Source organism: Schistosoma haematobium, chromosome ZW, assembly GCF_000699445.3.
Source record: "Schistosoma haematobium chromosome ZW, whole genome shotgun sequence".
NCBI classification, from domain to species: domain Eukaryota; kingdom Metazoa; phylum Platyhelminthes; class Trematoda; order Strigeidida; family Schistosomatidae; genus Schistosoma; species Schistosoma haematobium.
The window spans coordinates 83,088,199-83,110,915 of record NC_067195.1 but is presented as its reverse complement, the minus strand read 5'-3'; the positions used below and the strand labels follow the sequence as shown (position 1 = coordinate 83,110,915).

Below are 22,717 nucleotides of genomic sequence, written 5' to 3'. Positions count from 1 at the left end.
ACAGAGAAAACAGTCGTAGTTTGAAAAGCTTCCACGCTAATAGTAGATAACCAAACGCTTGATTTAATAAGAACCATTGAACTTCCAAATACATGCTGTCAGAGACAACAGAACCATGTGAAACTTACATTATGTACGGAAGGCAATGTAAAATTTTTGCTGAATCTAAAACCTTTAAACTGGCAAGTACTTGTGAAGCCAACTGGAAAAAATATACAGTAAACAGTGGTTCCACGAAAAGTAATAGAAACAAATATAGATATTCAACGACATTTTTTAACTTCATGAAGCTTGTAAGATCCATTTTGAATGCTTTGTGTGTTTGTGAAAATCCCTCCATGTATATACTTGCACTTTGTTCCTATTGATCCTTTTAGTTGTACATTGTTAACTTTTTGACTACATTTGAATTGTTAATATTTGTATTTTATTATAGTTTTCGTTTTTACTACACCTTCACCAATTCCCCATGTTTCTTCCCGAACTGCACTTATGTTGTTTTACTTTATACTAAGTCTGGGCGGCAGCCATTTTGGTTTGTTCCTGCTTTTGATTGCTTGACCTGTGTTGACTGGAATTGTGCATTTTGGTTGTGAATAGAAGCACTCTTCCAGAATTGAAAACACTCTGTGTTATAGAGCGACCAATTATTACCTTTTGAACGAATCTGTACGTGATCTATCCAGACAGGATAGAATAACATTTATTTGTGGTGATTGGTAATTTTCTTGCATCCTTTATCAACTTTCTTATTTATTGTAGTTTAGATTTGATCAATTGAACAATTATTGGTTGGATAGCTGAGTGGTTATATTTGTTTAGGTAATAATGTACACTTAAATTTATGATAAATTATAGAACCGTCATCTTACCCAATTACTTTGTTTTGGTTTCAATCGGGCGAGGGTGCGTATCTAACTCATCCAGACAGCTGTCCTTCACTCCAAACCGTAGTTTGGATCTTACAGTTCTAAACAAATAATTTAGTCGAATTCGTTTGGTTTTCGTTTCGCTGATTTCAATCATTGTCTCTGGGAATATTTGGTCGTTCGCTTGCGATGCCAAACAATCGTCGAAGGAAATTAAGTCCAAGACTCGTGGAAGCTAAAAGAGATGAACAAAAGGATGGATCCCCTCAATCAAGGCAAGTGCCTTATGATACTTCTATGTGTCATGGTTCATATTCTAATCGGGACGATTGTAATTATAGTGAATCTAGTTGTGATATAATGGCAGATGGCATAGAAAACCTTAGTTTAGACGTAAAGCAAGCGAAAAGCGCGATGCCTACGGCGCCTTTCGTAGGTCCAGAGTTACCAAAGGTTGAGTTAAGTTATTTCGACGGTCAACCTAGAGGTTATTGGAGGTTTTTAAGGGAGTTTGAGACCTATGTGGAGTCAAGGGTCAAGGATGATGGTCAACGCTTGCTTTATTTGATACATTATTGTAAGGGTAAAGCGAAAACAGCCATTGAGGGTTGTATTATGTTGGAAGCCTCTTCTGGTTACAAGAAGGCCAAAGAAATTCTAAAACGGTTATTCGGACAGGCGCATTTAATCGCTCGAGAGACACTAGAAGACTTATTCAATGCCGTGAACTTTGATTATACTGACGGAGAGCAACTAACAAACTTGGCTATTAAAATGGAAAACTGTGCTATGATCTTGGAACAGATGAATTATGTCTCTGATCTAAATTCCTTAGTTACCTTGGAAAGTATAGTGAGACTCTTGTCTCAGCCTATGCAAACCCAGTGGGCGGACTGAGTGGATGAATTGACTGAAGATAACAGGGAACCGACCTTTGGCGAGCTCACTCAGTTTATCGCATCGCGTGCGAGAGTGGCTTGTAGTAGATTTGGACGGTTAGCAAATCGTTCAAGAAAAGGACATAACGTAAAGACGAACTGTCACGTGCAACCGGAGCAAAGGAATAGTTCGACAACGAAAACTAAATTCAGTATGTGTTCCCACGACCATGCTATTGATAAATGTCCACAGTTCTTAGCGCTTACAGTTCAAGACCGATGGTCTCACGCTAAAAGCAAGGGTATCTGTTTTGTTTGTCTTAGACAAGGACATAAGGTTAATGAATGTAAGCTGACAAAGCGTTGTAACGTTGATGGTTGTGAAAAGAAACACCATTCTTTGTTGCACAGCGAAAGTGATAAACCTGGTATCTCGAATTGTTGCGGATACACTAAATCACTAATCAGTCAAGTGTGTTTAGGAATGATTCCCGTACGGTTGAAATCGTGAAAAGCCGAGATTGTGGGTTATGCTCTGTTGGACAACGGTTCTGATGTGACACTGATAAAATCAAACTGTTTGAGGTCTCTCGGGCTGAACGAAGACCAAGCATCAGTGGTAGTTGAGATTGTGGGCGGTAATAGAACAATGAAGGTCACGAGTGCGCCTTTTGAGGTATATTCTTTAGATCGATCTGAACATGTTACGATTGAAGGAGCTCTGATTGTAGCAAGTATACCAGGTCATAAGCCAACAAAGTCAGCAATGAACAACATAGTTAAGTGGCCGCATTTAAGTGATGTGCCAATAGATAGCCTAGACTCTGAAGACGTTTTACTGTTGATTGGTTGCGACGTACCAGAAGCACATTGGGTGTTAGACCAACGTTTGGGTGGAAGGAAGAACCCGTACGCTGTGAAAACGTTGCTGGGGTGGACGGTTTTCGGACCTGCGTCATATTCGGAATATAGGAAAAGTTGTTAATCATACTAGTAAATTACAGACTTTGGAGAACGAAATACGTAAACTTTACGATGTAGAGTTTTCTAATGTTCATTCAAATGATAAATTAGTTTCACTAGAAGATAAGGCGGCTATAAGGATTGCGGAAGGGGGCACACGCTTCGAAAATGGTCATTTTGTAGTTCCTATACCATGGAAATTGAACCCAAATATGAAAGGGGGGAATTATGAGGTGGCAAGCAGTAGACTACAGAGTTTGAAGCGTAGATTGTTGAAAGATGACACTCTGTATATCAAGTATACAAAAGGTATTGAAAGTAATTTTATTAAGGGCTATGCGGAGAAGATCCCTGAAATACAATTGCAACCTAGTTATCGCCCCCGGTGGTACTTACCTCACCATGCAGTTATAAACCCGAAAAAGCCAGAAAAAAACTGAGAGTGGTCCTTGACTGTGCCGCCAAGTTTGCAGGCGTTTCTCTAAATGATATGATTTACCAAGGACCCGACACAACTGCTGAGTTAGTGTGTATATTATTGCGTTTTCGCAAAGAAGCAGTCGCAATCTCTGCGGATGTTGAAGAAATGTTCAAGCAAGTGAAGGTACCTGAGTCTGATCGAGGAGCTTTAAGATTTCTATGGTGGCAGGAGGGAGACATGTCGAGAGAACCATCCGAGTTTCAAACGACATCTCATCCATTTGGTGCCATATCATCTCCGTTTTGCGCGAACTATGCCTTGAATAAGACGGCCCAAATATTCTCTGACGGTTATGATGGTTATGTTGTAGATGCTGTTAAGAATAATTTCTATGTTGATGATTGCTTGGTATCTTTTCCCACTTGTGATCAAGCAAAGAGTTTTGTTAAGCAGATAAGTGAATTATTATGTAGAGGAGGTTTCAAACTAAAGAAATGGGTTACCAACTCGGAGGAGGTAAGGACCATCTTGCCTGATGTATGTAAAGAACAGTCCTTGATAAAAATGTCAACGAATTACGACACTACTCATCGAACCCTAGGTGTAGAATGGGATTTTAAACAAGATGTATTTAAGTTTTACTTTGATGCACCGGAAAGGCCTCTGACTAGGAGAGGTATTCTATCTATAGTTTCTTCTCTGTTCGATCCCCTGGGTCTAATTGCTCCAGTCTGTATTACTGCCAAACTCCACTTGCAAAAATTATGTAAGTCCCAAATAGGCTGGGATCAGCCTCTCAACGAGCCATACATGTCTGCGTGGCTAAGCTGGGTAAGTTTTATGCGTCAGATAGGTCACATCACGGTAGCTCGAGGTATCAAGAGGAGAATCAACGAACCCGACGCGAAAGTGGAATTGCACTTGTTCAGTGATGCTTCAGAGGTTGGTTATGGAGCAGTTGCGTACGCACGAGTCAGTTATTTGAAGGAGCCACCATACTGTATCCTGTTGTACAGCAAGTCTAGGGTAGCACCTATCAGACAAGTCCCTATACCGAGACTTGAGATGGCGGCAGCGGTGTTAAGTGTGAGGCTTAGTGAAGTATTACGGAGAAGTCTGCCTAATTTTTTCTGCAAAGTGAACTTCCATACAGATTCCATGAGAGTGTTATACTACATTAAGAATATCGAGAACCGATATAGCACCTATATAGCCAACCGCCTCGCTGTGGTGCACCAGTATACTAAGGTTGAACAATGGAATTATGTAAAGTCATCACAGAATCCAGCTGATTGGACCTCAAGAGGTATACAAAAAATGACTGATCTTGAATCTTGGTTCAAATGTCCTACCTTACTGCATGGCGAATTCTGTACAACAATCACTGACTGTCCGGAACCTACTACTGACGATATTGAGTTTAGAAAAACTGCTGTGGTTAACTTGAGTAGTATAAAGTACAACATGTCACCTATTCTCTCTTATTACTCCGAGTGGTTGAAATTAGTCAGGGCCGTAGCCTGGCTTAGAAGGTTCATAGAATTTCTGATGGTGCTTCGTTCACCGAGTCATGAAGGATCCGTTCATCTAGGATGTTTAAAGGTCAAAGAGCTTGACATCGCCAAGCGTAAAATTTTATTGATGGTTCAGAAAGAAGTGTATGGAGAAATACTTAGTGGACTTAAAAACAATGGTCAAGTAGTTAGTCACAATGATCTGAAGGGCTTATCACCGATAATGCTTGATGGGTTACTCTGCGTTGGAGGTCGACTAAGCTACTCAGATTTCTCAAATGCCTTTAAACATCCAATAATATTACCCAGTCGACACTTAGTGACAGAAATGATAATTAGACATTATCATAAGGAACAAGGGCACACAGGAACGTCACAAGTACTAGCCACGATTCGAAAAAGGTATTGGATAATAAAAGGAACCAGCACGGTTAAGAGAGTGATAGGAAAGTGTGTGACATGCCGGCGGTATACGATGGCTACAGGGCAACAATTGATGGCACCACTTCCAGCTTGTAGAATTCAACAAGGATGGTATAGCTTCTCAGCCGTGGGAGTAGACTACTTTGGACCATTTTTTGTCAAAAGAGGAAGATCCTTAGAAAAGAGATATGGATGTGTATTCACTTGCTTGCAAACCCGAGCAGTACATACTGAAATGACACATAGTTTGAATACTGATTCGTTTATAATGGCCTTGTTACGTTTTATTGGAAGAAGAGGGAAACCTGCCGAAATTTACAGTGACAATGGGTCAAATTTCGTGGGTGCGGTCTCTGAATTAAGGAGATTTGTGCAACAGTTGAATCAACAGAAAATAGACAAAGAACTGTCAGCTAGGCAGATTCAGTGGTATTTTAACCCGCCCTCATCCAGCCACAGGGGTGGAGTTTGGGAAAGGATGATTAGGTCCATTCGCCGACTGTTATTATTGATAACTAGAGAACAGACTCTAACCGATGAGACTTTAAGCACTTATTTGATTGAGATTGAAAGGATATTGAACGATCGAACCTTAACTCCGGTCGTTCAAGATGCTAACGATAAACTAGCCTTGTCGCCAAATAGTTTGTTATTATTGAGAGAATGTGATGGAATAGTCGAAGAAGGTAGCATCAGAGATCAATATGACAAACGTTGGAAACAGGTTAATCATCTTGCTAATGTGTTTTGGAAAAGGTGGTTGAGATAGTATTTACCGTCCCTACAAAGACGTCAAAAGTGGTTAGTTGAACACCGCAATTTTCAGAAAGGGGATGTAGTGATCGTGGCTTCGGACATATCGACTCGTGGAAAATGGCCCTTAGGAGTAGTTGAAGATTGTGAAATAGATGACGACGGAAGAGTTAGAACAGTGGTTGTTCGTACGAACGGTGGATTAGTCAGGAGAGATATACGTAGATTATGCCTCCTTGAAGGCTCGAATTAGTTCCCCGTATTATCAATGTAGGTAGGTCGAGTAGGCGTACTGTTGTAAGTCCTACTCGTTCCTATAGTGTCATATGCTACATAATGAACCATGACCATAGGCATCAAGGTAGCTTGTGTGACATGGAGGGATTTTGGGGGCCGGTGTAAGATCCATTTTGTATGCTTTGTGTGTTTGTGAAAATCCCTCCATGTATATACTTGCACTTTGTTCCTATTGATCCTTTTAGTTGTACATTGTTAACTTTTTGACTACATTTGAATTGTTAATATTTGTATTTTATTATAGTTTTCGTTTTTACTACACCTTCACCAATTCCCCATGTTTCTTCCCGAACTGCACTTATGTTGTTTTACTTTATACTAAGTCTGGGCGGCAGCCATTTTGGTTTGTTCCTGCTTTTGATTGCTTGACCTGTGTTGACTGGAATTGTGCATTTTGGTTGTGAATAGAAGCACTCTTCCAGAATTGAAAACACTCTGTGTTATAGAGCGACCAATTATTACCTTTTGAACGAATCTGTACGTGATCTATCCAGACAGGATAGAATAACATTTATTTGTGGTGATTGGTAATTTTCTTGCATCCTTTATCAACTTTCTTATTTATTGTAGTTTAGATTTGATCAATTGAACAATTATTGGTTGGATAGCTGAGTGGTTATATTTGTTTAGGTAATAATGTACACTTAAATTTATGATAAATTATAGAACCGTCATCTTACCCAATTACTTTGTTTTGGTTTCAATCGGGCGAGGGTGCGTATCTAACTCATCCAGACAGCTGTCCTTCACTCCAAACCGTAGTTTGGATCTTACAAAGCTCACCTTTTTGGATCTTTCGTGTCTATAGGTAACCCTCGTGCTATTGATAGAAGAAACCAGACAAGTAGTGAATAGGTCTTCATTTCGATCTTAGCGCAGTCACAGTGGAGCGTGGGATTATCTGTTCAGACAAACAAAGGCTCTCAACATTCAATATAAGATAATAGGGAATATAACGCTTATACAAAACAAGGAAGTGAATGAATACTTGAACAATACTGTTTTGGCATATGCTTGGTTGTTTGAGGTCAACTCTTAACCAACCAACCTAAGCTGTTACATTAGCTTCCCCCTAGAATCGACTTCCGTAGGAACGTCGGTTCGATTAACCTAACTATCGAAAACACCTTAGTTCTATTTCTCGTCCCAAGGGAAAATTATCAACTCGCTCACTGTTTGACTTACAATCAGTGACGACTGACGCTGTCAACGATAGTCCATGGACGTCTCTTCTTTACTAGCTTGTCATCTTATTTTGTAGCACGTGATTTCTTCTACAACTATCGCCGACGGTTTGCTGCGTGCTTTCAAGAGAAAGTGTGAGAATGTGGAATAAGAATATCTGAGGAAGTGCCGCGAGCGGGCTACCCAACACCATGTTGGTGAGGTACGATTTTTCCGTGCTCAGACCGGCTATCAGGTGTTTACTCACCTGCCTCTTGAGTCGCCCTCAAGTAAAACGTAAAGAAGAATCTACTTCAAAGGTGATGGTGAAAATCAAGCAAACCTGAAGAACTGCTCCACTGCCTGCATAAAATAATAAGATACAAAATGGAAATACATAAATGTAATTGATAATTGTTCGGTTCCATGTAAGTGCTTGGTCTCCAGAACGGATTGGTATTCTGGAAGGGAATAGACATAGTGTAGATATCTTGTGCAGATCTTGTTACAGATCTCCATCGACTCTAATTTACTTCATCTCTCGCATTGTGCAGTAAAACGTGGCTTGCAACATCCATCGATCTCGTTCTTTCGTTTTCAGGACAGGTTACGATTTTCAGCCGTGAACACAGAAAACCTAACAAAACCTGTCAACTGTAATCTTGACTTACTATGAAATGTTTTATAGAATGGTTAGTTAATTATACCCATTTGCTTTTATTTTCAGGTAAGGTATAAAAGTAACCAATTCAGGAGCCAGCATGTAAGCTAAACAAACTTTCATGAGCTTCCAAAAATCATGAAGGACGATCTGTGATGGTTTCTTCACCTCAAGTTTTGTAAAAAAAAAAACGGTCACGACTGTTGTTCTACCAAAGCAGCTCCTACAGTATGACCCATAGATATGGGTCAACGTTGTAGTGGCATTGGACTATAACCACACAATCCTCAAAGCTGAACATGAGACAACTCGGAAAATAGATATTCAATATTTAACGCGGAGAAATACCTAACGATGGAGAAGGCGGGAAGAATGTATTGAATGAATTAGAGTTGATCGAACGGCATGGTTTGGCCATGCAGGCGTGGTCCCTGCTGAATGTTATCTTATATCTTCTATTCATATTAAATATATTGTTCTATCTCTAGCCTAACCTTGTTCTACATCATGTATTGGTAATTGATACGATACAGTGAGTTGGCGTAGTCGATGGTGTGACTTCCACGTAAGATCTTATAGATTAGGCAGTTATATCATGACAAATCTACAAATTTAGGATTAGGTCTATTATTAGAGCAGCACTAATATTATAGTAGACCATAGTTCCACAACGTCGCCTACAATTTTGACCGTAATTCGAAGCAATAAACTGTAGGGCTAATGGGTTTGGTGCCGGACAAGCTTAACAATAGCTATAGTTTATAGAGTAAGTTATTTAATATTCGTCACACTTGAATACATTGGATCCTTTGTGATGCACTTATATTTACTAGATAAGTGGGGGTAAATAAATAACAAATGTTGGTCTGTACGTTCTAGAAATTGATAAAAACCTCATTAATTTTGCTGGACAAACACTGGCTAAGGGTGCCTGGTTAAGCATACGCATTTGTAACTGGTTTAACTATCTGCTTCTAGTTTCGATCTTCAGATTGTCTTAGTCTGGGACTTCTGTTATTGGTGATTACTATCTCTTTTCTTCCCTACTTATTTTACGTACACTGTGTGCCCTTGCTGGATCGTCGACTCACCTTTTCTCTTGTTCTTCGCTTTTTCAACTCAACTCACTCATGCTACTCTGCATGCTTCTCCTACTATATAAGTACCTTCAGGTAAGACGCAAACGGTCGCAGCACCAGATTGTAGAGACTCATATTTATCACGGGAACACGACTGGTTTAATAAAAACAATTATTATTATAACCAACTGTACCAGTGTTTGTTTTAATGTGCTTTTGTTTGACTGTGCTAATGACAGCTATATTGTGCTTCCACTCTTATTCTTACACTTTGATTGTAACTTCGCGCGAATTCGGTTACGTTCTGTAACCAAGCTTGTATCCTGGCACGATCTCGGTATCCTTTCGATGCCACGAGATCGTCAGCGAATATATCTCGATTTGGTCCATTAACTGTCTTCTGATATTTGGCTTCTCGGGGATTTTATGGATTTATTTGGTTACGTTCAACCTTCGCCTTCTGATTTATTTGGCACGTGTTTTTTGGTAGCGGTGTTCATAGTTAATCTCAACTCGATGCCACGCTACAACTGGCGAGCCGTATTTTGGAACACGCCTCAACCTCTGGTCAAATCTTCCAAAGACGTCAATGCGGTGAGTCTATAGTTTATCTATCCACGTCTGTCGTATATTTTCATATTACCTTTTAATATATAATATACGCGACATGACGGATAACGATAAAAATAGTATTAATATAATAGACTCCCGTTTATGTGTACCGGATCCCTGGCAATTTTTATCCGCGTGACGATGAATTCCACGCTTTATTTGAGAAACTTTCCATTATTAACTACTCTCCTCGCTGACCCGGCTGCTTGGTACGGAATGCATTCGCATACGCATTACCGTCTACCTCCCAGCATCAAATGGTTAAGTTGAACGGTTTCACTGCCAACTTAAAAGTGCTCTACGAGCACACGAGAACGACAACTGGTACGAAACCTTATCGCTCGTCCTCTTAGGTATTCAAACGAGCCTGAAGGCAGGTATACAATGTTCCGCCGCTGAACTGGTATACGGCACGACATTGCGTCTGCCCGGAGAATTCTTCACACCACGGAGCAGACTTAATTTCGGTAAATCAGACTACGTCCATCGACTGTCTGCATTTATGCGAACGCTGTCTCCGGTGTCAACTCGAATACAACATCGACGGGTCGCTCCCCTCGAGAGTTATCTACCTGTTCACATGTTTTCATACGAGTAGATTCGGTACGCAATCCTCGGCAACAACCTTACGAAGGCTCTTCTCGCGTGATCGCTCGTCGCGAAAAGACCTTCAAGGTTGATCGACATGGCCGCGTCGAGATCGTCAGCATTGATCGTCTCAAACCTGCACACGTCTATGACAGTGCCCTATCTGATACCCTGAGATTCAATGGTAGACCTATTAAACCTAGCGGGATCCTTAAATCTTCTTCAGATCCCGCGCTAGATACATCTGAGACCTCATTCTCACGTCCCGGTCAACAGCACGCGTCATCTGCACCGTCTACGGACGAGACGACAGTCTCACGTCCAGATCAGCAGACCACGCCGCCTCTGACCTCGGATGAGATTGCAGGCTCACGAGATACGAACGAGACTGCCGTCTCACGTTCCGGTCGCCGAGTACGGTTGCCCGTACGTTTCCGCGACTAGCCGCACAGTTAACAACCGATACGGTGTGGGATTATTTCTATACTACACGCGTGCTACACTCTTCTCTTTTTGATTTTCTTTTTGTTTCCTGACCCCACGCCTTCGACCATCTCCGTTTGGTTCCGCCGACTTCAACCAACTTTGGCGAAAGCTGGACTGGCCAGACATGCTCTTGTCAACGCACTCAGTCGATATATTGGTTTCGAATGCTTGGCATACGCTTGGTCTCGAACTTGGTCGTTACGGTCGCTTCTGGTTCATCGGCTCAACGTGGTTTCGTCCTACGTCTGCAACGTTTCTGGTCCGCATTCCCTACGAACGCCCTCTTCAGATTCTGGATACAAACCACTCTGGTGTAGCATGCCAACTCAAGCAACAAATACAGCACATCGCTCCTGGTACCGTTCTCCGAAAAGACCTTCGTTGGCAACTCGACGATCAACGATCGCTTTCCTGTTCGCCAATTCTTCCGTCCTACAATCGCTCGTCAGCCGATCAGTCCCACGATTTAAACCACTATTTATCGAAAGTGTAAACCCTTTCTAGCTGGGGGCTCCTGTAGTAACTCACATTTATCACGAGAACACGACTGGTTTAATAAAAACAATTATTATTATAACCAACTGTACCAGTGTTTGTTTTAATGTGCTTTTGTTTGACTGTGCTAATGACAGCTATATTGTGCTTCCACTCTTATTCTTACACTTTGATTGTAACTTCGCGCGAATTCGGTTACGTTCTGTAACCAAGCTTGTATCCTGGCACGATCTCGGTATCCTTTCGATGCCACGAGATCGTCAGCGAATATATCTCGATTTGGTCCATTAACTGTCTTCTGATATTTGGCTTCTCGGGGATTTTATGGATTTATTTGGTTACGTTCAACCTTCGCCTTCTGATTTATTTGGCACGTGTTTTTGGTAGCGGTGTTCATAGTTAATCTCAACTCGATGCCACGCTACAACTGGCGAGCCGTATTTTGGAACACGCCTCAACCTCTGGTCAAATCTTCCAAAGACGTCAATGCGGTGAGTCTATAGTTTATCTATCCACGTCTGTCGTATATTTTCATATTACCTTTTAATATATAATATACGCGACATGACGGATAACGATAAAAATAGTATTAATATAATAGACGCCCGTTTATGTGTACCGGATCCCTGGCAATTTTTATCCGCGTGACGATGAATTCCACGCTTTATTTGAGAAACTTTCCATTATTAACTACTCTCCTCGCTGACCCGGCTGCTTGGTACGGAATGCATTCGCATACGCATTACCGTCTACCTCCCAGCATCAAATGGTTAAGTTGAACGGTTTCACTGCCAACTTAAAAGTGCTCTACGAGCACACGAGAACGACAACTGGTACGAAACCTTATCGCTCGTCCTCTTAGGTATTCAAACGAGCCTGAAGGCAGGTATACAATGTTCCGCCGCTGAACTGGTATACGGCACGACATTGCGTCTGCCCGGAGAATTCTTCACACCACGGAGCAGACTTAATTTCGGTAAATCAGACTACGTCCATCGACTGTCTGCATTTATGCGAACGCTGTCTCCGGTGTCAACTCGAATACAACATCGACGGGTCGCTCCCCTCGAGAGTTATCTACCTGTTCACATGTTTTCATACGAGTAGATTCGGTACGCAATCCTCGGCAACAACCTTACGAAGGCTCTTCTCGCGTGATCGCTCGTCGCGAAAAGACCTTCAAGGTTGATCGACATGGCCGCGTCGAGATCGTCAGCATTGATCGTCTCAAACCTGCACACGTCTATGACAGTGCCCTATCTGATACCCTGAGATTCAATGGTAGACCTATTAAACCTAGCGGGATCCTTAAATCTTCTTCAGATCCCGCGCTAGATACATCTGAGACCTCATTCTCACGTCCCGGTCAACAGCACGCGTCATCTGCACCGTCTACGGACGAGACGACAGTCTCACGTCCAGATCAGCAGACCACGCCGCCTCTGACCTCGGATGAGATTGCAGGCTCACGAGATACGAACGAGACTGCCGTCTCACGTTCCGGTCGCCGAGTACGGTTGCCCGTACGTTTCCGCGACTAGCCGCACAGTTAACAACCGATACGGTGTGGGATTATTTCTATACTACACGCGTGCTACACTCTTCTCTTTTTTGATTTTCTTTTTGTTTCCTGACCCCACGCCTTCGACCATCTCCGTTTGGTTCCGCCGACTTCAACCAACTTTGGCGAAAGCTGGACTGGCCAGACATGCTCTTGTCAACGCACTCAGTCGATATATTGGTTTCGAATGCTTGGCATACGCTTGGTCTCGAACTTGGTCGTTACGGTCGCTTCTGGTTCATCGGCTCAACGTGGTTTCGTCCTACGTCTGCAACGTTTCTGGTCCGCATTCCCTACGAACGCCCTCTTCAGATTCTGGATACAAACCACTCTGGTGTAGCATGCCAACTCAAGCAACAAATACAGCACATCGCTCCTGGTACCGTTCTCCGAAAAAGACCTTCGTTGGCAACTCGACGATCAACGATCGCTTTCCTGTTCGCCAATTCTTCCGTCCTACAATCGCTCGTCAGCCGATCAGTCCCACGATTTAAACCACTATTTATCGAAAGTGTAAACCCTTTCTAGCTGGGGGCTCCTGTAGTAACTCACATTTATCACGAGAACACGACTGGTTTAATAAAAACAATTATTATTATAACCAACTGTACCAGTGTTTGTTTTAATGTGCTTTTGTTTGACTGTGCTAATGACAGCTATATTGTGCTTCCACTCTTATTCTTACACTTTGATTGTAACTTCGCGCGAATTCGGTTACGTTCTGTAACCAAGCTTGTATCCTGGCACGATCTCGGTATCCTTTCGATGCCACGAGATCGTCAGCGAATATATCTCGATTTGGTCCATTAACTGTCTTCTGATATTTGGCTTCTCGGGGATTTTATGGATTTATTTGGTTACGTTCAACCTTCGCCTTCTGATTTATTTGGCACGTGTTTTTGGTAGCGGTGTTCATAGTTAATCTCAACTCGATGCCACGCTACAACTGGCGAGCCGTATTTTGGAACACGCCTCAACCTCTGGTCAAATCTTCCAAAGACGTCAATGCGGTGAGTCTATAGTTTATCTATCCACGTCTGTCGTATATTTTCATATTACCTTTTAATATATAATATACGCGACATGACGGATAACGATAAAAATAGTATTAATATAATAGACGCCCGTTTATGTGTACCGGATCCCTGGCAATTTTTATCCGCGTGACGATGAATTCCACGCTTTATTTGAGAAACTTTCCATTATTAACTACTCTCCTCGCTGACCCGGCTGCTTGGTACGGAATGCATTCGCATACGCATTACCGTCTACCTCCCAGCATCAAATGGTTAAGTTGAACGGTTTCACTGCCAACTTAAAAGTGCTCTACGAGCACACGAGAACGACAACTGGTACGAAACCTTATCGCTCGTCCTCTTAGGTATTCAAACGAGCCTGAAGGCAGGTATACAATGTTCCGCCGCTGAACTGGTATACGGCACGACATTGCGTCTGCCCGGAGAATTCTTCACACCACGGAGCAGACTTAATTTCGGTAAATCAGACTACGTCCATCGACTGTCTGCATTTATGCGAACGCTGTCTCCGGTGTCAACTCGAATACAACATCGACGGGTCGCTCCCCTCGAGAGTTATCTACCTGTTCACATGTTTTCATACGAGTAGATTCGGTACGCAATCCTCGGCAACAACCTTACGAAGGCTCTTCTCGCGTGATCGCTCGTCGCGAAAAGACCTTCAAGGTTGATCGACATGGCCGCGTCGAGATCGTCAGCATTGATCGTCTCAAACCTGCACACGTCTATGACAGTGCCCTATCTGATACCCTGAGATTCAATGGTAGACCTATTAAACCTAGCGGGATCCTTAAATCTTCTTCAGATCCCGCGCTAGATACATCTGAGACCTCATTCTCACGTCCCGGTCAACAGCACGCGTCATCTGCACCGTCTACGGACGAGACGACAGTCTCACGTCCAGATCAGCAGACCACGCCGCCTCTGACCTCGGATGAGATTGCAGGCTCACGAGATACGAACGAGACTGCCGTCTCACGTTCCGGTCGCCGAGTACGGTTGCCCGTACGTTTCCGCGACTAGCCGCACAGTTAACAACCGATACGGTGTGGGATTATTTCTATACTACACGCGTGCTACACTCTTCTCTTTTTTGATTTTCTTTTTGTTTCCTGACCCCACGCCTTCGACCATCTCCGTTTGGTTCCGCCGACTTCAACCAACTTTGGCGAAAGCTGGACTGGCCAGACATGCTCTTGTCAACGCACTCAGTCGATATATTGGTTTCGAATGCTTGGCATACGCTTGGTCTCGAACTTGGTCGTTACGGTCGCTTCTGGTTCATCGGCTCAACGTGGTTTCGTCCTACGTCTGCAACGTTTCTGGTCCGCATTCCCTACGAACGCCCTCTTCAGATTCTGGATACAAACCACTCTGGTGTAGCATGCCAACTCAAGCAACAAATACAGCACATCGCTCCTGGTACCGTTCTCCGAAAAGACCTTCGTTGGCAACTCGACGATCAACGATCGCTTTCCTGTTCGCCAATTCTTCCGTCCTACAATCGCTCGTCAGCCGATCAGTCCCACGATTTAAACCACTATTTATCGAAAGTGTAAACCCTTTCTAGCTGGGGGCTCCTGTAGTAACTCACATTTATCACGAGAACACGACTGGTTTAATAAAAACAATTATTATTATAACCAACTGTACCAGTGTTTGTTTTAATGTGCTTTTGTTTGACTGTGCTAATGACAGCTATATTGTGCTTCCACTCTTATTCTTACACTTTGATTGTAACTTCGCGCGAATTCGGTTACGTTCTGTAACCAAGCTTGTATCCTGGCACGATCTCGGTATCCTTTCGATGCCACGAGATCGTCAGCGAATATATCTCGATTTGGTCCATTAACTGTCTTCTGATATTTGGCTTCTCGGGGATTTTATGGATTTATTTGGTTACGTTCAACCTTCGCCTTCTGATTTATTTGGCACGTGTTTTTGGTAGCGGTGTTCATAGTTAATCTCAACTCGATGCCACGCTACAACTGGCGAGCCGTATTTTGGAACACGCCTCAACCTCTGGTCAAATCTTCCAAAGACGTCAATGCGGTGAGTCTATAGTTTATCTATCCACGTCTGTCGTATATTTTCATATTACCTTTTAATATATAATATACGCGACATGACGGATAACGATAAAAATAGTATTAATATAATAGACGCCCGTTTATGTGTACCGGATCCCTGGCAATTTTTATCCGCGTGACGATGAATTCCACGCTTTATTTGAGAAACTTTCCATTATTAACTACTCTCCTCGCTGACCCGGCTGCTTGGTACGGAATGCATTCGCATACGCATTACCGTCTACCTCCCAGCATCAAATGGTTAAGTTGAACGGTTTCACTGCCAACTTAAAAGTGCTCTACGAGCACACGAGAACGACAACTGGTACGAAACCTTATCGCTCGTCCTCTTAGGTATTCAAACGAGCCTGAAGGCAGGTATACAATGTTCCGCCGCTGAACTGGTATACGGCACGACATTGCGTCTGCCCGGAGAATTCTTCACACCACGGAGCAGACTTAATTTCGGTAAATCAGACTACGTCCATCGACTGTCTGCATTTATGCGAACGCTGTCTCCGGTGTCAACTCGAATACAACATCGACGGGTCGCTCCCCCTCGAGAGTTATCTACCTGTTCACATGTTTTCATACGAGTAGATTCGGTACGCAATCCTCGGCAACAACCTTACGAAGGCTCTTCTCGCGTGATCGCTCGTCGCGAAAAGACCTTCAAGGTTGATCGACATGGCCGCGTCGAGATCGTCAGCATTGATCGTCTCAAACCTGCACACGTCTATGACAGTGCCCTATCTGATACCCTGAGATTCAATGGTAGACCTATTAAACCTAGCGGGATCCTTAAATCTTCTTCAGATCCCGCGCTAGATACATCTGAGACCTCATTCTCACGTCCCGGTCAACAGCACGCGTCATCTGCACCGTCTACGGACGAGACGACAGTCTCACGTCCAGATCAGCAGACCACGCCGCCTCTGACCTCGGATGAGATTGCAGGCTCACGAGATACGAACGAGACTGCCGTCTCACGTTCCGGTCGCCGAGTACGGTCGCCCGTACGTTTCCGCGACTAGCCGCACAGTTAACAACCGATACGGTGTGGGATTATTTCTATACTACACGCGTGCTACACTCTTCTCTTTTTGATTTTCTTTTTGTTTCCTGACCCCACGCCTTCGACCATCTCCGTTTGGTTCCGCCGACTTCAACCAACTTTGGCGAAAGCTGGACTGGCCAGACATGCTCTTGTCAACGCACTCAGTCGATATATTGGTTTCGAATGCTTGGCATACGCTTGGTCTCGAACTTGGTCGTTACGGTCGCTTCTGGTTCATCGGCTCAACGTGGTTTCGTCCTACGTCTGCAACGTTTCTGGTCCGCATTCCCTACGAACGCCCTCTTCAGATTCTGGATACAAACCACTCTGGTGTAGCATGCCAACTCAAGCAACAAATACAGCACATCGCTCCTGGTACCGTTCTCCGAAAAAGACCTTCGTTGGCAACTCGACGATCAACGATCGCTTTCCTGTTCGCCAATTCTTCCGTCCTACAATCGCTCGTCAGCCGATCAGTCCCACGATTTAAACCACTATTTATCGAAAGTGTAAACCCTTTCTAGCTGGGGGCTCCTGTAGTAACTCACATTTATCACGAGAACACGACTGGTTTAATAAAAACAATTATTATTATAACCAACTGTACCAGTGTTTGTTTTAATGTGCTTTTGTTTGACTGTGCTAATGACAGCTATATTGTGCTTCCACTCTTATTCTTACACTTTGATTGTAACTTCGCGCGAATTCGGTTACGTTCTGTAACCAAGCTTGTATCCTGGCACGATCTCGGTATCCTTTCGATGCCACGAGATCGTCAGCGAATATATCTCGATTTGGTCCATTAACTGTCTTCTGATATTTGGCTTCTCGGGGATTTTATGGATTTATTTGGTTACGTTCAACCTTCGCCTTCTGATTTATTTGGCACGTGTTTTTGGTAGCGGTGTTCATAGTTAATCTCAACTCGATGCCACGCTACAACTGGCGAGCCGTATTTTGGAACACGCCTCAACCTCTGGTCAAATCTTCCAAAGACGTCAATGCGGTGAGTCTATAGTTTATCTATCCACGTCTGTCGTATATTTTCATATTACCTTTTAATATATAATATACGCGACATGACGGATAACGATAAAAATAGTATTAATATAATAGACGCCCGTTTATGTGTACCGGATCCCTGGCAATTTTTATCCGCGTGACGATGAATTCCACGCTTTATTTGAGAAACTTTCCATTATTAACTACTCTCCTCGCTGACCCGGCTGCTTGGTACGGAATGCATTCGCATACGCATTACCGTCTACCTCCCAGCATCAAATGGTTAAGTTGAACGGTTTCACTGCCAACTTAAAAGTGCTCTACGAGCACACGAGAACGACAACTGGTACGAAACCTTATCGCTCGTCCTCTTAGGTATTCAAACGAGCCTGAAGGCAGGTATACAATGTTCCGCCGCTGAACTGGTATACGGCACGACATTGCGTCTGCCCGGAGAATTCTTCACACCACGGAGCAGACTTAATTTCGGTAAATCAGACTACGTCCATCGACTGTCTGCATTTATGCGAACGCTGTCTCCGGTGTCAACTCGAATACAACATCGACGGGTCGCTCCCCTCGAGAGTTATCTACCTGTTCACATGTTTTCATACGAGTAGATTCGGTACGCAATCCTCGGCAACAACCTTACGAAGGCTCTTCTCGCGTGATCGCTCGTCGCGAAAAGACCTTCAAGGTTGATCGACATGGCCGCGTCGAGATCGTCAGCATTGATCGTCTCAAACCTGCACACGTCTATGACAGTGCCCTATCTGATACCCTGAGATTCAATGGTAGACCTATTAAACCTAGCGGGATCCTTAAATCTTCTTCAGATCCCGCGCTAGATACATCTGAGACCTCATTCTCACGTCCCGGTCAACAGCACGCGTCATCTGCACCGTCTACGGACGAGACGACAGTCTCACGTCCAGATCAGCAGACCACGCCGCCTCTGACCTCGGATGAGATTGCAGGCTCACGAGATACGAACGAGACTGCCGTCTCACGTTCCGGTCGCCGAGTACGGTCGCCCGTACGTTTCCGCGACTAGCCGCACAGTTAACAACCGATACGGTGTGGGATTATTTCTATACTACACGCGTGCTACACTCTTCTCTTTTTGATTTTCTTTTTGTTTCCTGACCCCACGCCTTCGACCATCTCCGTTTGGTTCCGCCGACTTCAACCAACTTTGGCGAAAGCTGGACTGGCCAGACATGCTCTTGTCAACGCACTCAGTCGATATATTGGTTTCGAATGCTTGGCATACGCTTGGTCTCGAACTTGGTCGTTACGGTCGCTTCTGGTTCATCGGCTCAACGTGGTTTCGTCCTACGTCTGCAACGTTTCTGGTCCGCATTCCCTACGAACGCCCTCTTCAGATTCTGGATACAAACCACTCTGGTGTAGCATGCCAACTCAAGCAACAAATACAGCACATCGCTCCTGGTACCGTTCTCCGAAAAGACCTTCGTTGGCAACTCGACGATCAACGATCGCTTTCCTGTTCGCCAATTCTTCCGTCCTACAATCGCTCGTCAGCCGATCAGTCCCACGATTTAAACCACTATTTATCGAAAGTGTAAACCCTTTCTAGCTGGGGGCTCCTGTAGTAACTCACATTTATCACGAGAACACGACTGGTTTAATAAAAACAATTATTATTATAACCAACTGTACCAGTGTTTGTTTTAATGTGCTTTTGTTTGACTGTGCTAATGACAGCTATATTGTGCTTCCACTCTTATTCTTACACTTTGATTGTAACTTCGCGCGAATTCGGTTACGTTCTGTAACCAAGCTTGTATCCTGGCACGATCTCGGTATCCTTTCGATGCCACGAGATCGTCAGCGAATATATCTCGATTTGGTCCATTAACTGTCTTCTGATATTTGGCTTCTCGGGGATTTTATGGATTTATTTGGTTACGTTCAACCTTCGCCTTCTGATTTATTTGGCACGTGTTTTTTGGTAGCGGTGTTCATAGTTAATCTCAACTCGATGCCACGCTACAACTGGCGAGCCGTATTTTGGAACACGCCTCAACCTCTGGTCAAATCTTCCAAAGACGTCAATGCGGTGAGTCTATAGTTTATCTATCCACGTCTGTCGTATATTTTCATATTACCTTTTAATATATAATATACGCGACATGACGGATAACGATAAAAATAGTATTAATATAATAGACTCCCGTTTATGTGTACCGGATCCCTGGCAATTTTTATCCGCGTGACGATGAATTCCACGCTTTATTTGAGAAACTTTCCATTATTAACTACTCTCCTCGCTGACCCGGCTGCTTGGTACGGAATGCATTCGCATACGCATTACCGTCTACCTCCCAGCATCAAATGGTTAAGTTGAACGGTTTCACTGCCAACTTAAAAGTGCTCTACGAGCACACGAGAACGACAACTGGTACGAAACCTTATCGCTCGTCCTCTTAGGTATTCAAACGAGCCTGAAGGCAGGTATACAATGTTCCGCCGCTGAACTGGTATACGGCACGACATTGCGTCTGCCCGGAGAATTCTTCACACCACGGAGCAGACTTAATTTCGGTAAATCAGACTACGTCCATCGACTGTCTGCATTTATGCGAACGCTGTCTCCGGTGTCAACTCGAATACAACATCGACGGGTCGCTCCCCTCGAGAGTTATCTACCTGTTCACATGTTTTCATACGAGTAGATTCGGTACGCAATCCTCGGCAACAACCTTACGAAGGCTCTTCTCGCGTGATCGCTCGTCGCGAAAAGACCTTCAAGGTTGATCGACATGGCCGCGTCGAGATCGTCAGCATTGATCGTCTCAAACCTGCACACGTCTATGACAGTGCCCTATCTGATACCCTGAGATTCAATGGTAGACCTATTAAACCTAGCGGGATCCTTAAATCTTCTTCAGATCCCGCGCTAGATACATCTGAGACCTCATTCTCACGTCCCGGTCAACAGCACGCGTCATCTGCACCGTCTACGGACGAGACGACAGTCTCACGTCCAGATCAGCAGACCACGCCGCCTCTGACCTCGGATGAGATTGCAGGCTCACGAGATACGAACGAGACTGCCGTCTCACGTTCCGGTCGCCGAGTACGGTTGCCCGTACGTTTCCGCGACTAGCCGCACAGTTAACAACCGATACGGTGTGGGATTATTTCTATACTACACGCGTGCTACACTCTTCTCTTTTTTGATTTTCTTTTTGTTTCCTGACCCCACGCCTTCGACCATCTCCGTTTGGTTCCGCCGACTTCAACCAACTTTGGCGAAAGCTGGACTGGCCAGACATGCTCTTGTCAACGCACTCAGTCGATATATTGGTTTCGAATGCTTGGCATACGCTTGGTCTCGAACTTGGTCGTTACGGTCGCTTCTGGTTCATCGGCTCAACGTGGTTTCGTCCTACGTCTGCAACGTTTCTGGTCCGCATTCCCTACGAACGCCCTCTTCAGATTCTGGATACAAACCACTCTGGTGTAGCATGCCAACTCAAGCAACAAATACAGCACATCGCTCCTGGTACCGTTCTCCGAAAAAGACCTTCGTTGGCAACTCGACGATCAACGATCGCTTTCCTGTTCGCCAATTCTTCCGTCCTACAATCGCTCGTCAGCCGATCAGTCCCACGATTTAAACCACTATTTATCGAAAGTGTAAACCCTTTCTAGCTGGGGGCTCCTGTAGTAACTCACATTTATCACGAGAACACGACTGGTTTAATAAAAACAATTATTATTATAACCAACTGTACCAGTGTTTGTTTTAATGTGCTTTTGTTTGACTGTGCTAATGACAGCTATATTGTGCTTCCACTCTTATTCTTACACTTTGATTGTAACTTCGCGCGAATTCGGTTACGTTCTGTAACCAAGCTTGTATCCTGGCACGATCTCGGTATCCTTTCGATGCCACGAGATCGTCAGCGAATATATCTCGATTTGGTCCATTAACTGTCTTCTGATATTTGGCTTCTCGGGGATTTTATGGATTTATTTGGTTACGTTCAACCTTCGCCTTCTGATTTATTTGGCACGTGTTTTTTGGTAGCGGTGTTCATAGTTAATCTCAACTCGACTCCACGCTACAAGATCACTATTGAGTTTGCCTAGCTCATATGCCACTCGACACATCGACTACCTACCAAATATGCCACTGAACCACTTCACTTTTGACTCCTGAATAACTGGGTTTGGGATTCTCCATAATCACGTGTTAAGGACAGCAGCGCTACCTAACGCTGAATATCCGCGACATTTTTAGATGTGTCGGAAAGTAATAAAAACGACAACAGTGTCTCATAATCTTTTGGAAGTGTGAGTGATGTTTTGAGTGACCTAAAAATGTTATCTCCTCACCCTTTTCAAAAGCATCAACTGAAAGTCTGTGCTTTTTCGAATACATGTATATCCTGCTTTGAATTAGATGAACATCATTAGGAAATATCTAATTTTTGATTCACTTTCGAATACCATCGCATTCTATACAGTATTCGCTTAATCAGAACTCAAGCATTTGAAGTGGGCAGGCGAATATCATGTGAGGAAATCCATAGAGCCGACGAAAAATGTTAAATGACAGTACAATGTGTTGATCCTTGGAACCCCAAGGCTACCATTTGAGAGAGGACTGGTTGGGCCGAACCGATTCCAGTTGTTAAAAATTCTAACTGTTTCCTTGGCCATATAATTAACTGGAACACCTCAAAAACATATGCTAGTTCAGAACCAAATGTTTGTACTGTAACCACTAATCGTTACGACTTACTCTTTACCCCA

The 22,717-nt window shown here is 43.8% G+C and overlaps 2 protein-coding genes across 2 annotated transcripts; both read left to right on the top strand.

Annotated features, from left to right (window-relative positions):
* The first annotated feature begins 230 nt into the window (after positions 1-230).
* On the top strand, positions 231-13,546 carry MS3_00004555 (uncharacterized protein). The gene is made up of 3 exons (XM_051212491.1): positions 231-719; positions 763-822; positions 859-13,546. Exon 3 carries the CDS (start codon positions 3,201-3,203, stop codon positions 5,835-5,837), a length of 2,637 nt encoding a protein of 878 aa, XP_051072677.1. The 5' UTR covers positions 231-719; positions 763-822; positions 859-3,200; the 3' UTR covers positions 5,838-13,546.
* Positions 13,547-19,709: 6,163 nt separating this feature from the next.
* Positions 19,710-21,888, top strand: MS3_00004554 (uncharacterized protein). Its single transcript, XM_051212490.1, has one exon. It carries the CDS (start codon positions 20,974-20,976, stop codon positions 21,574-21,576), a length of 603 nt encoding a protein of 200 aa, XP_051072676.1. The 5' UTR covers positions 19,710-20,973; the 3' UTR covers positions 21,577-21,888.
* Positions 21,889-22,717: the final 829 nt, after the last annotated feature.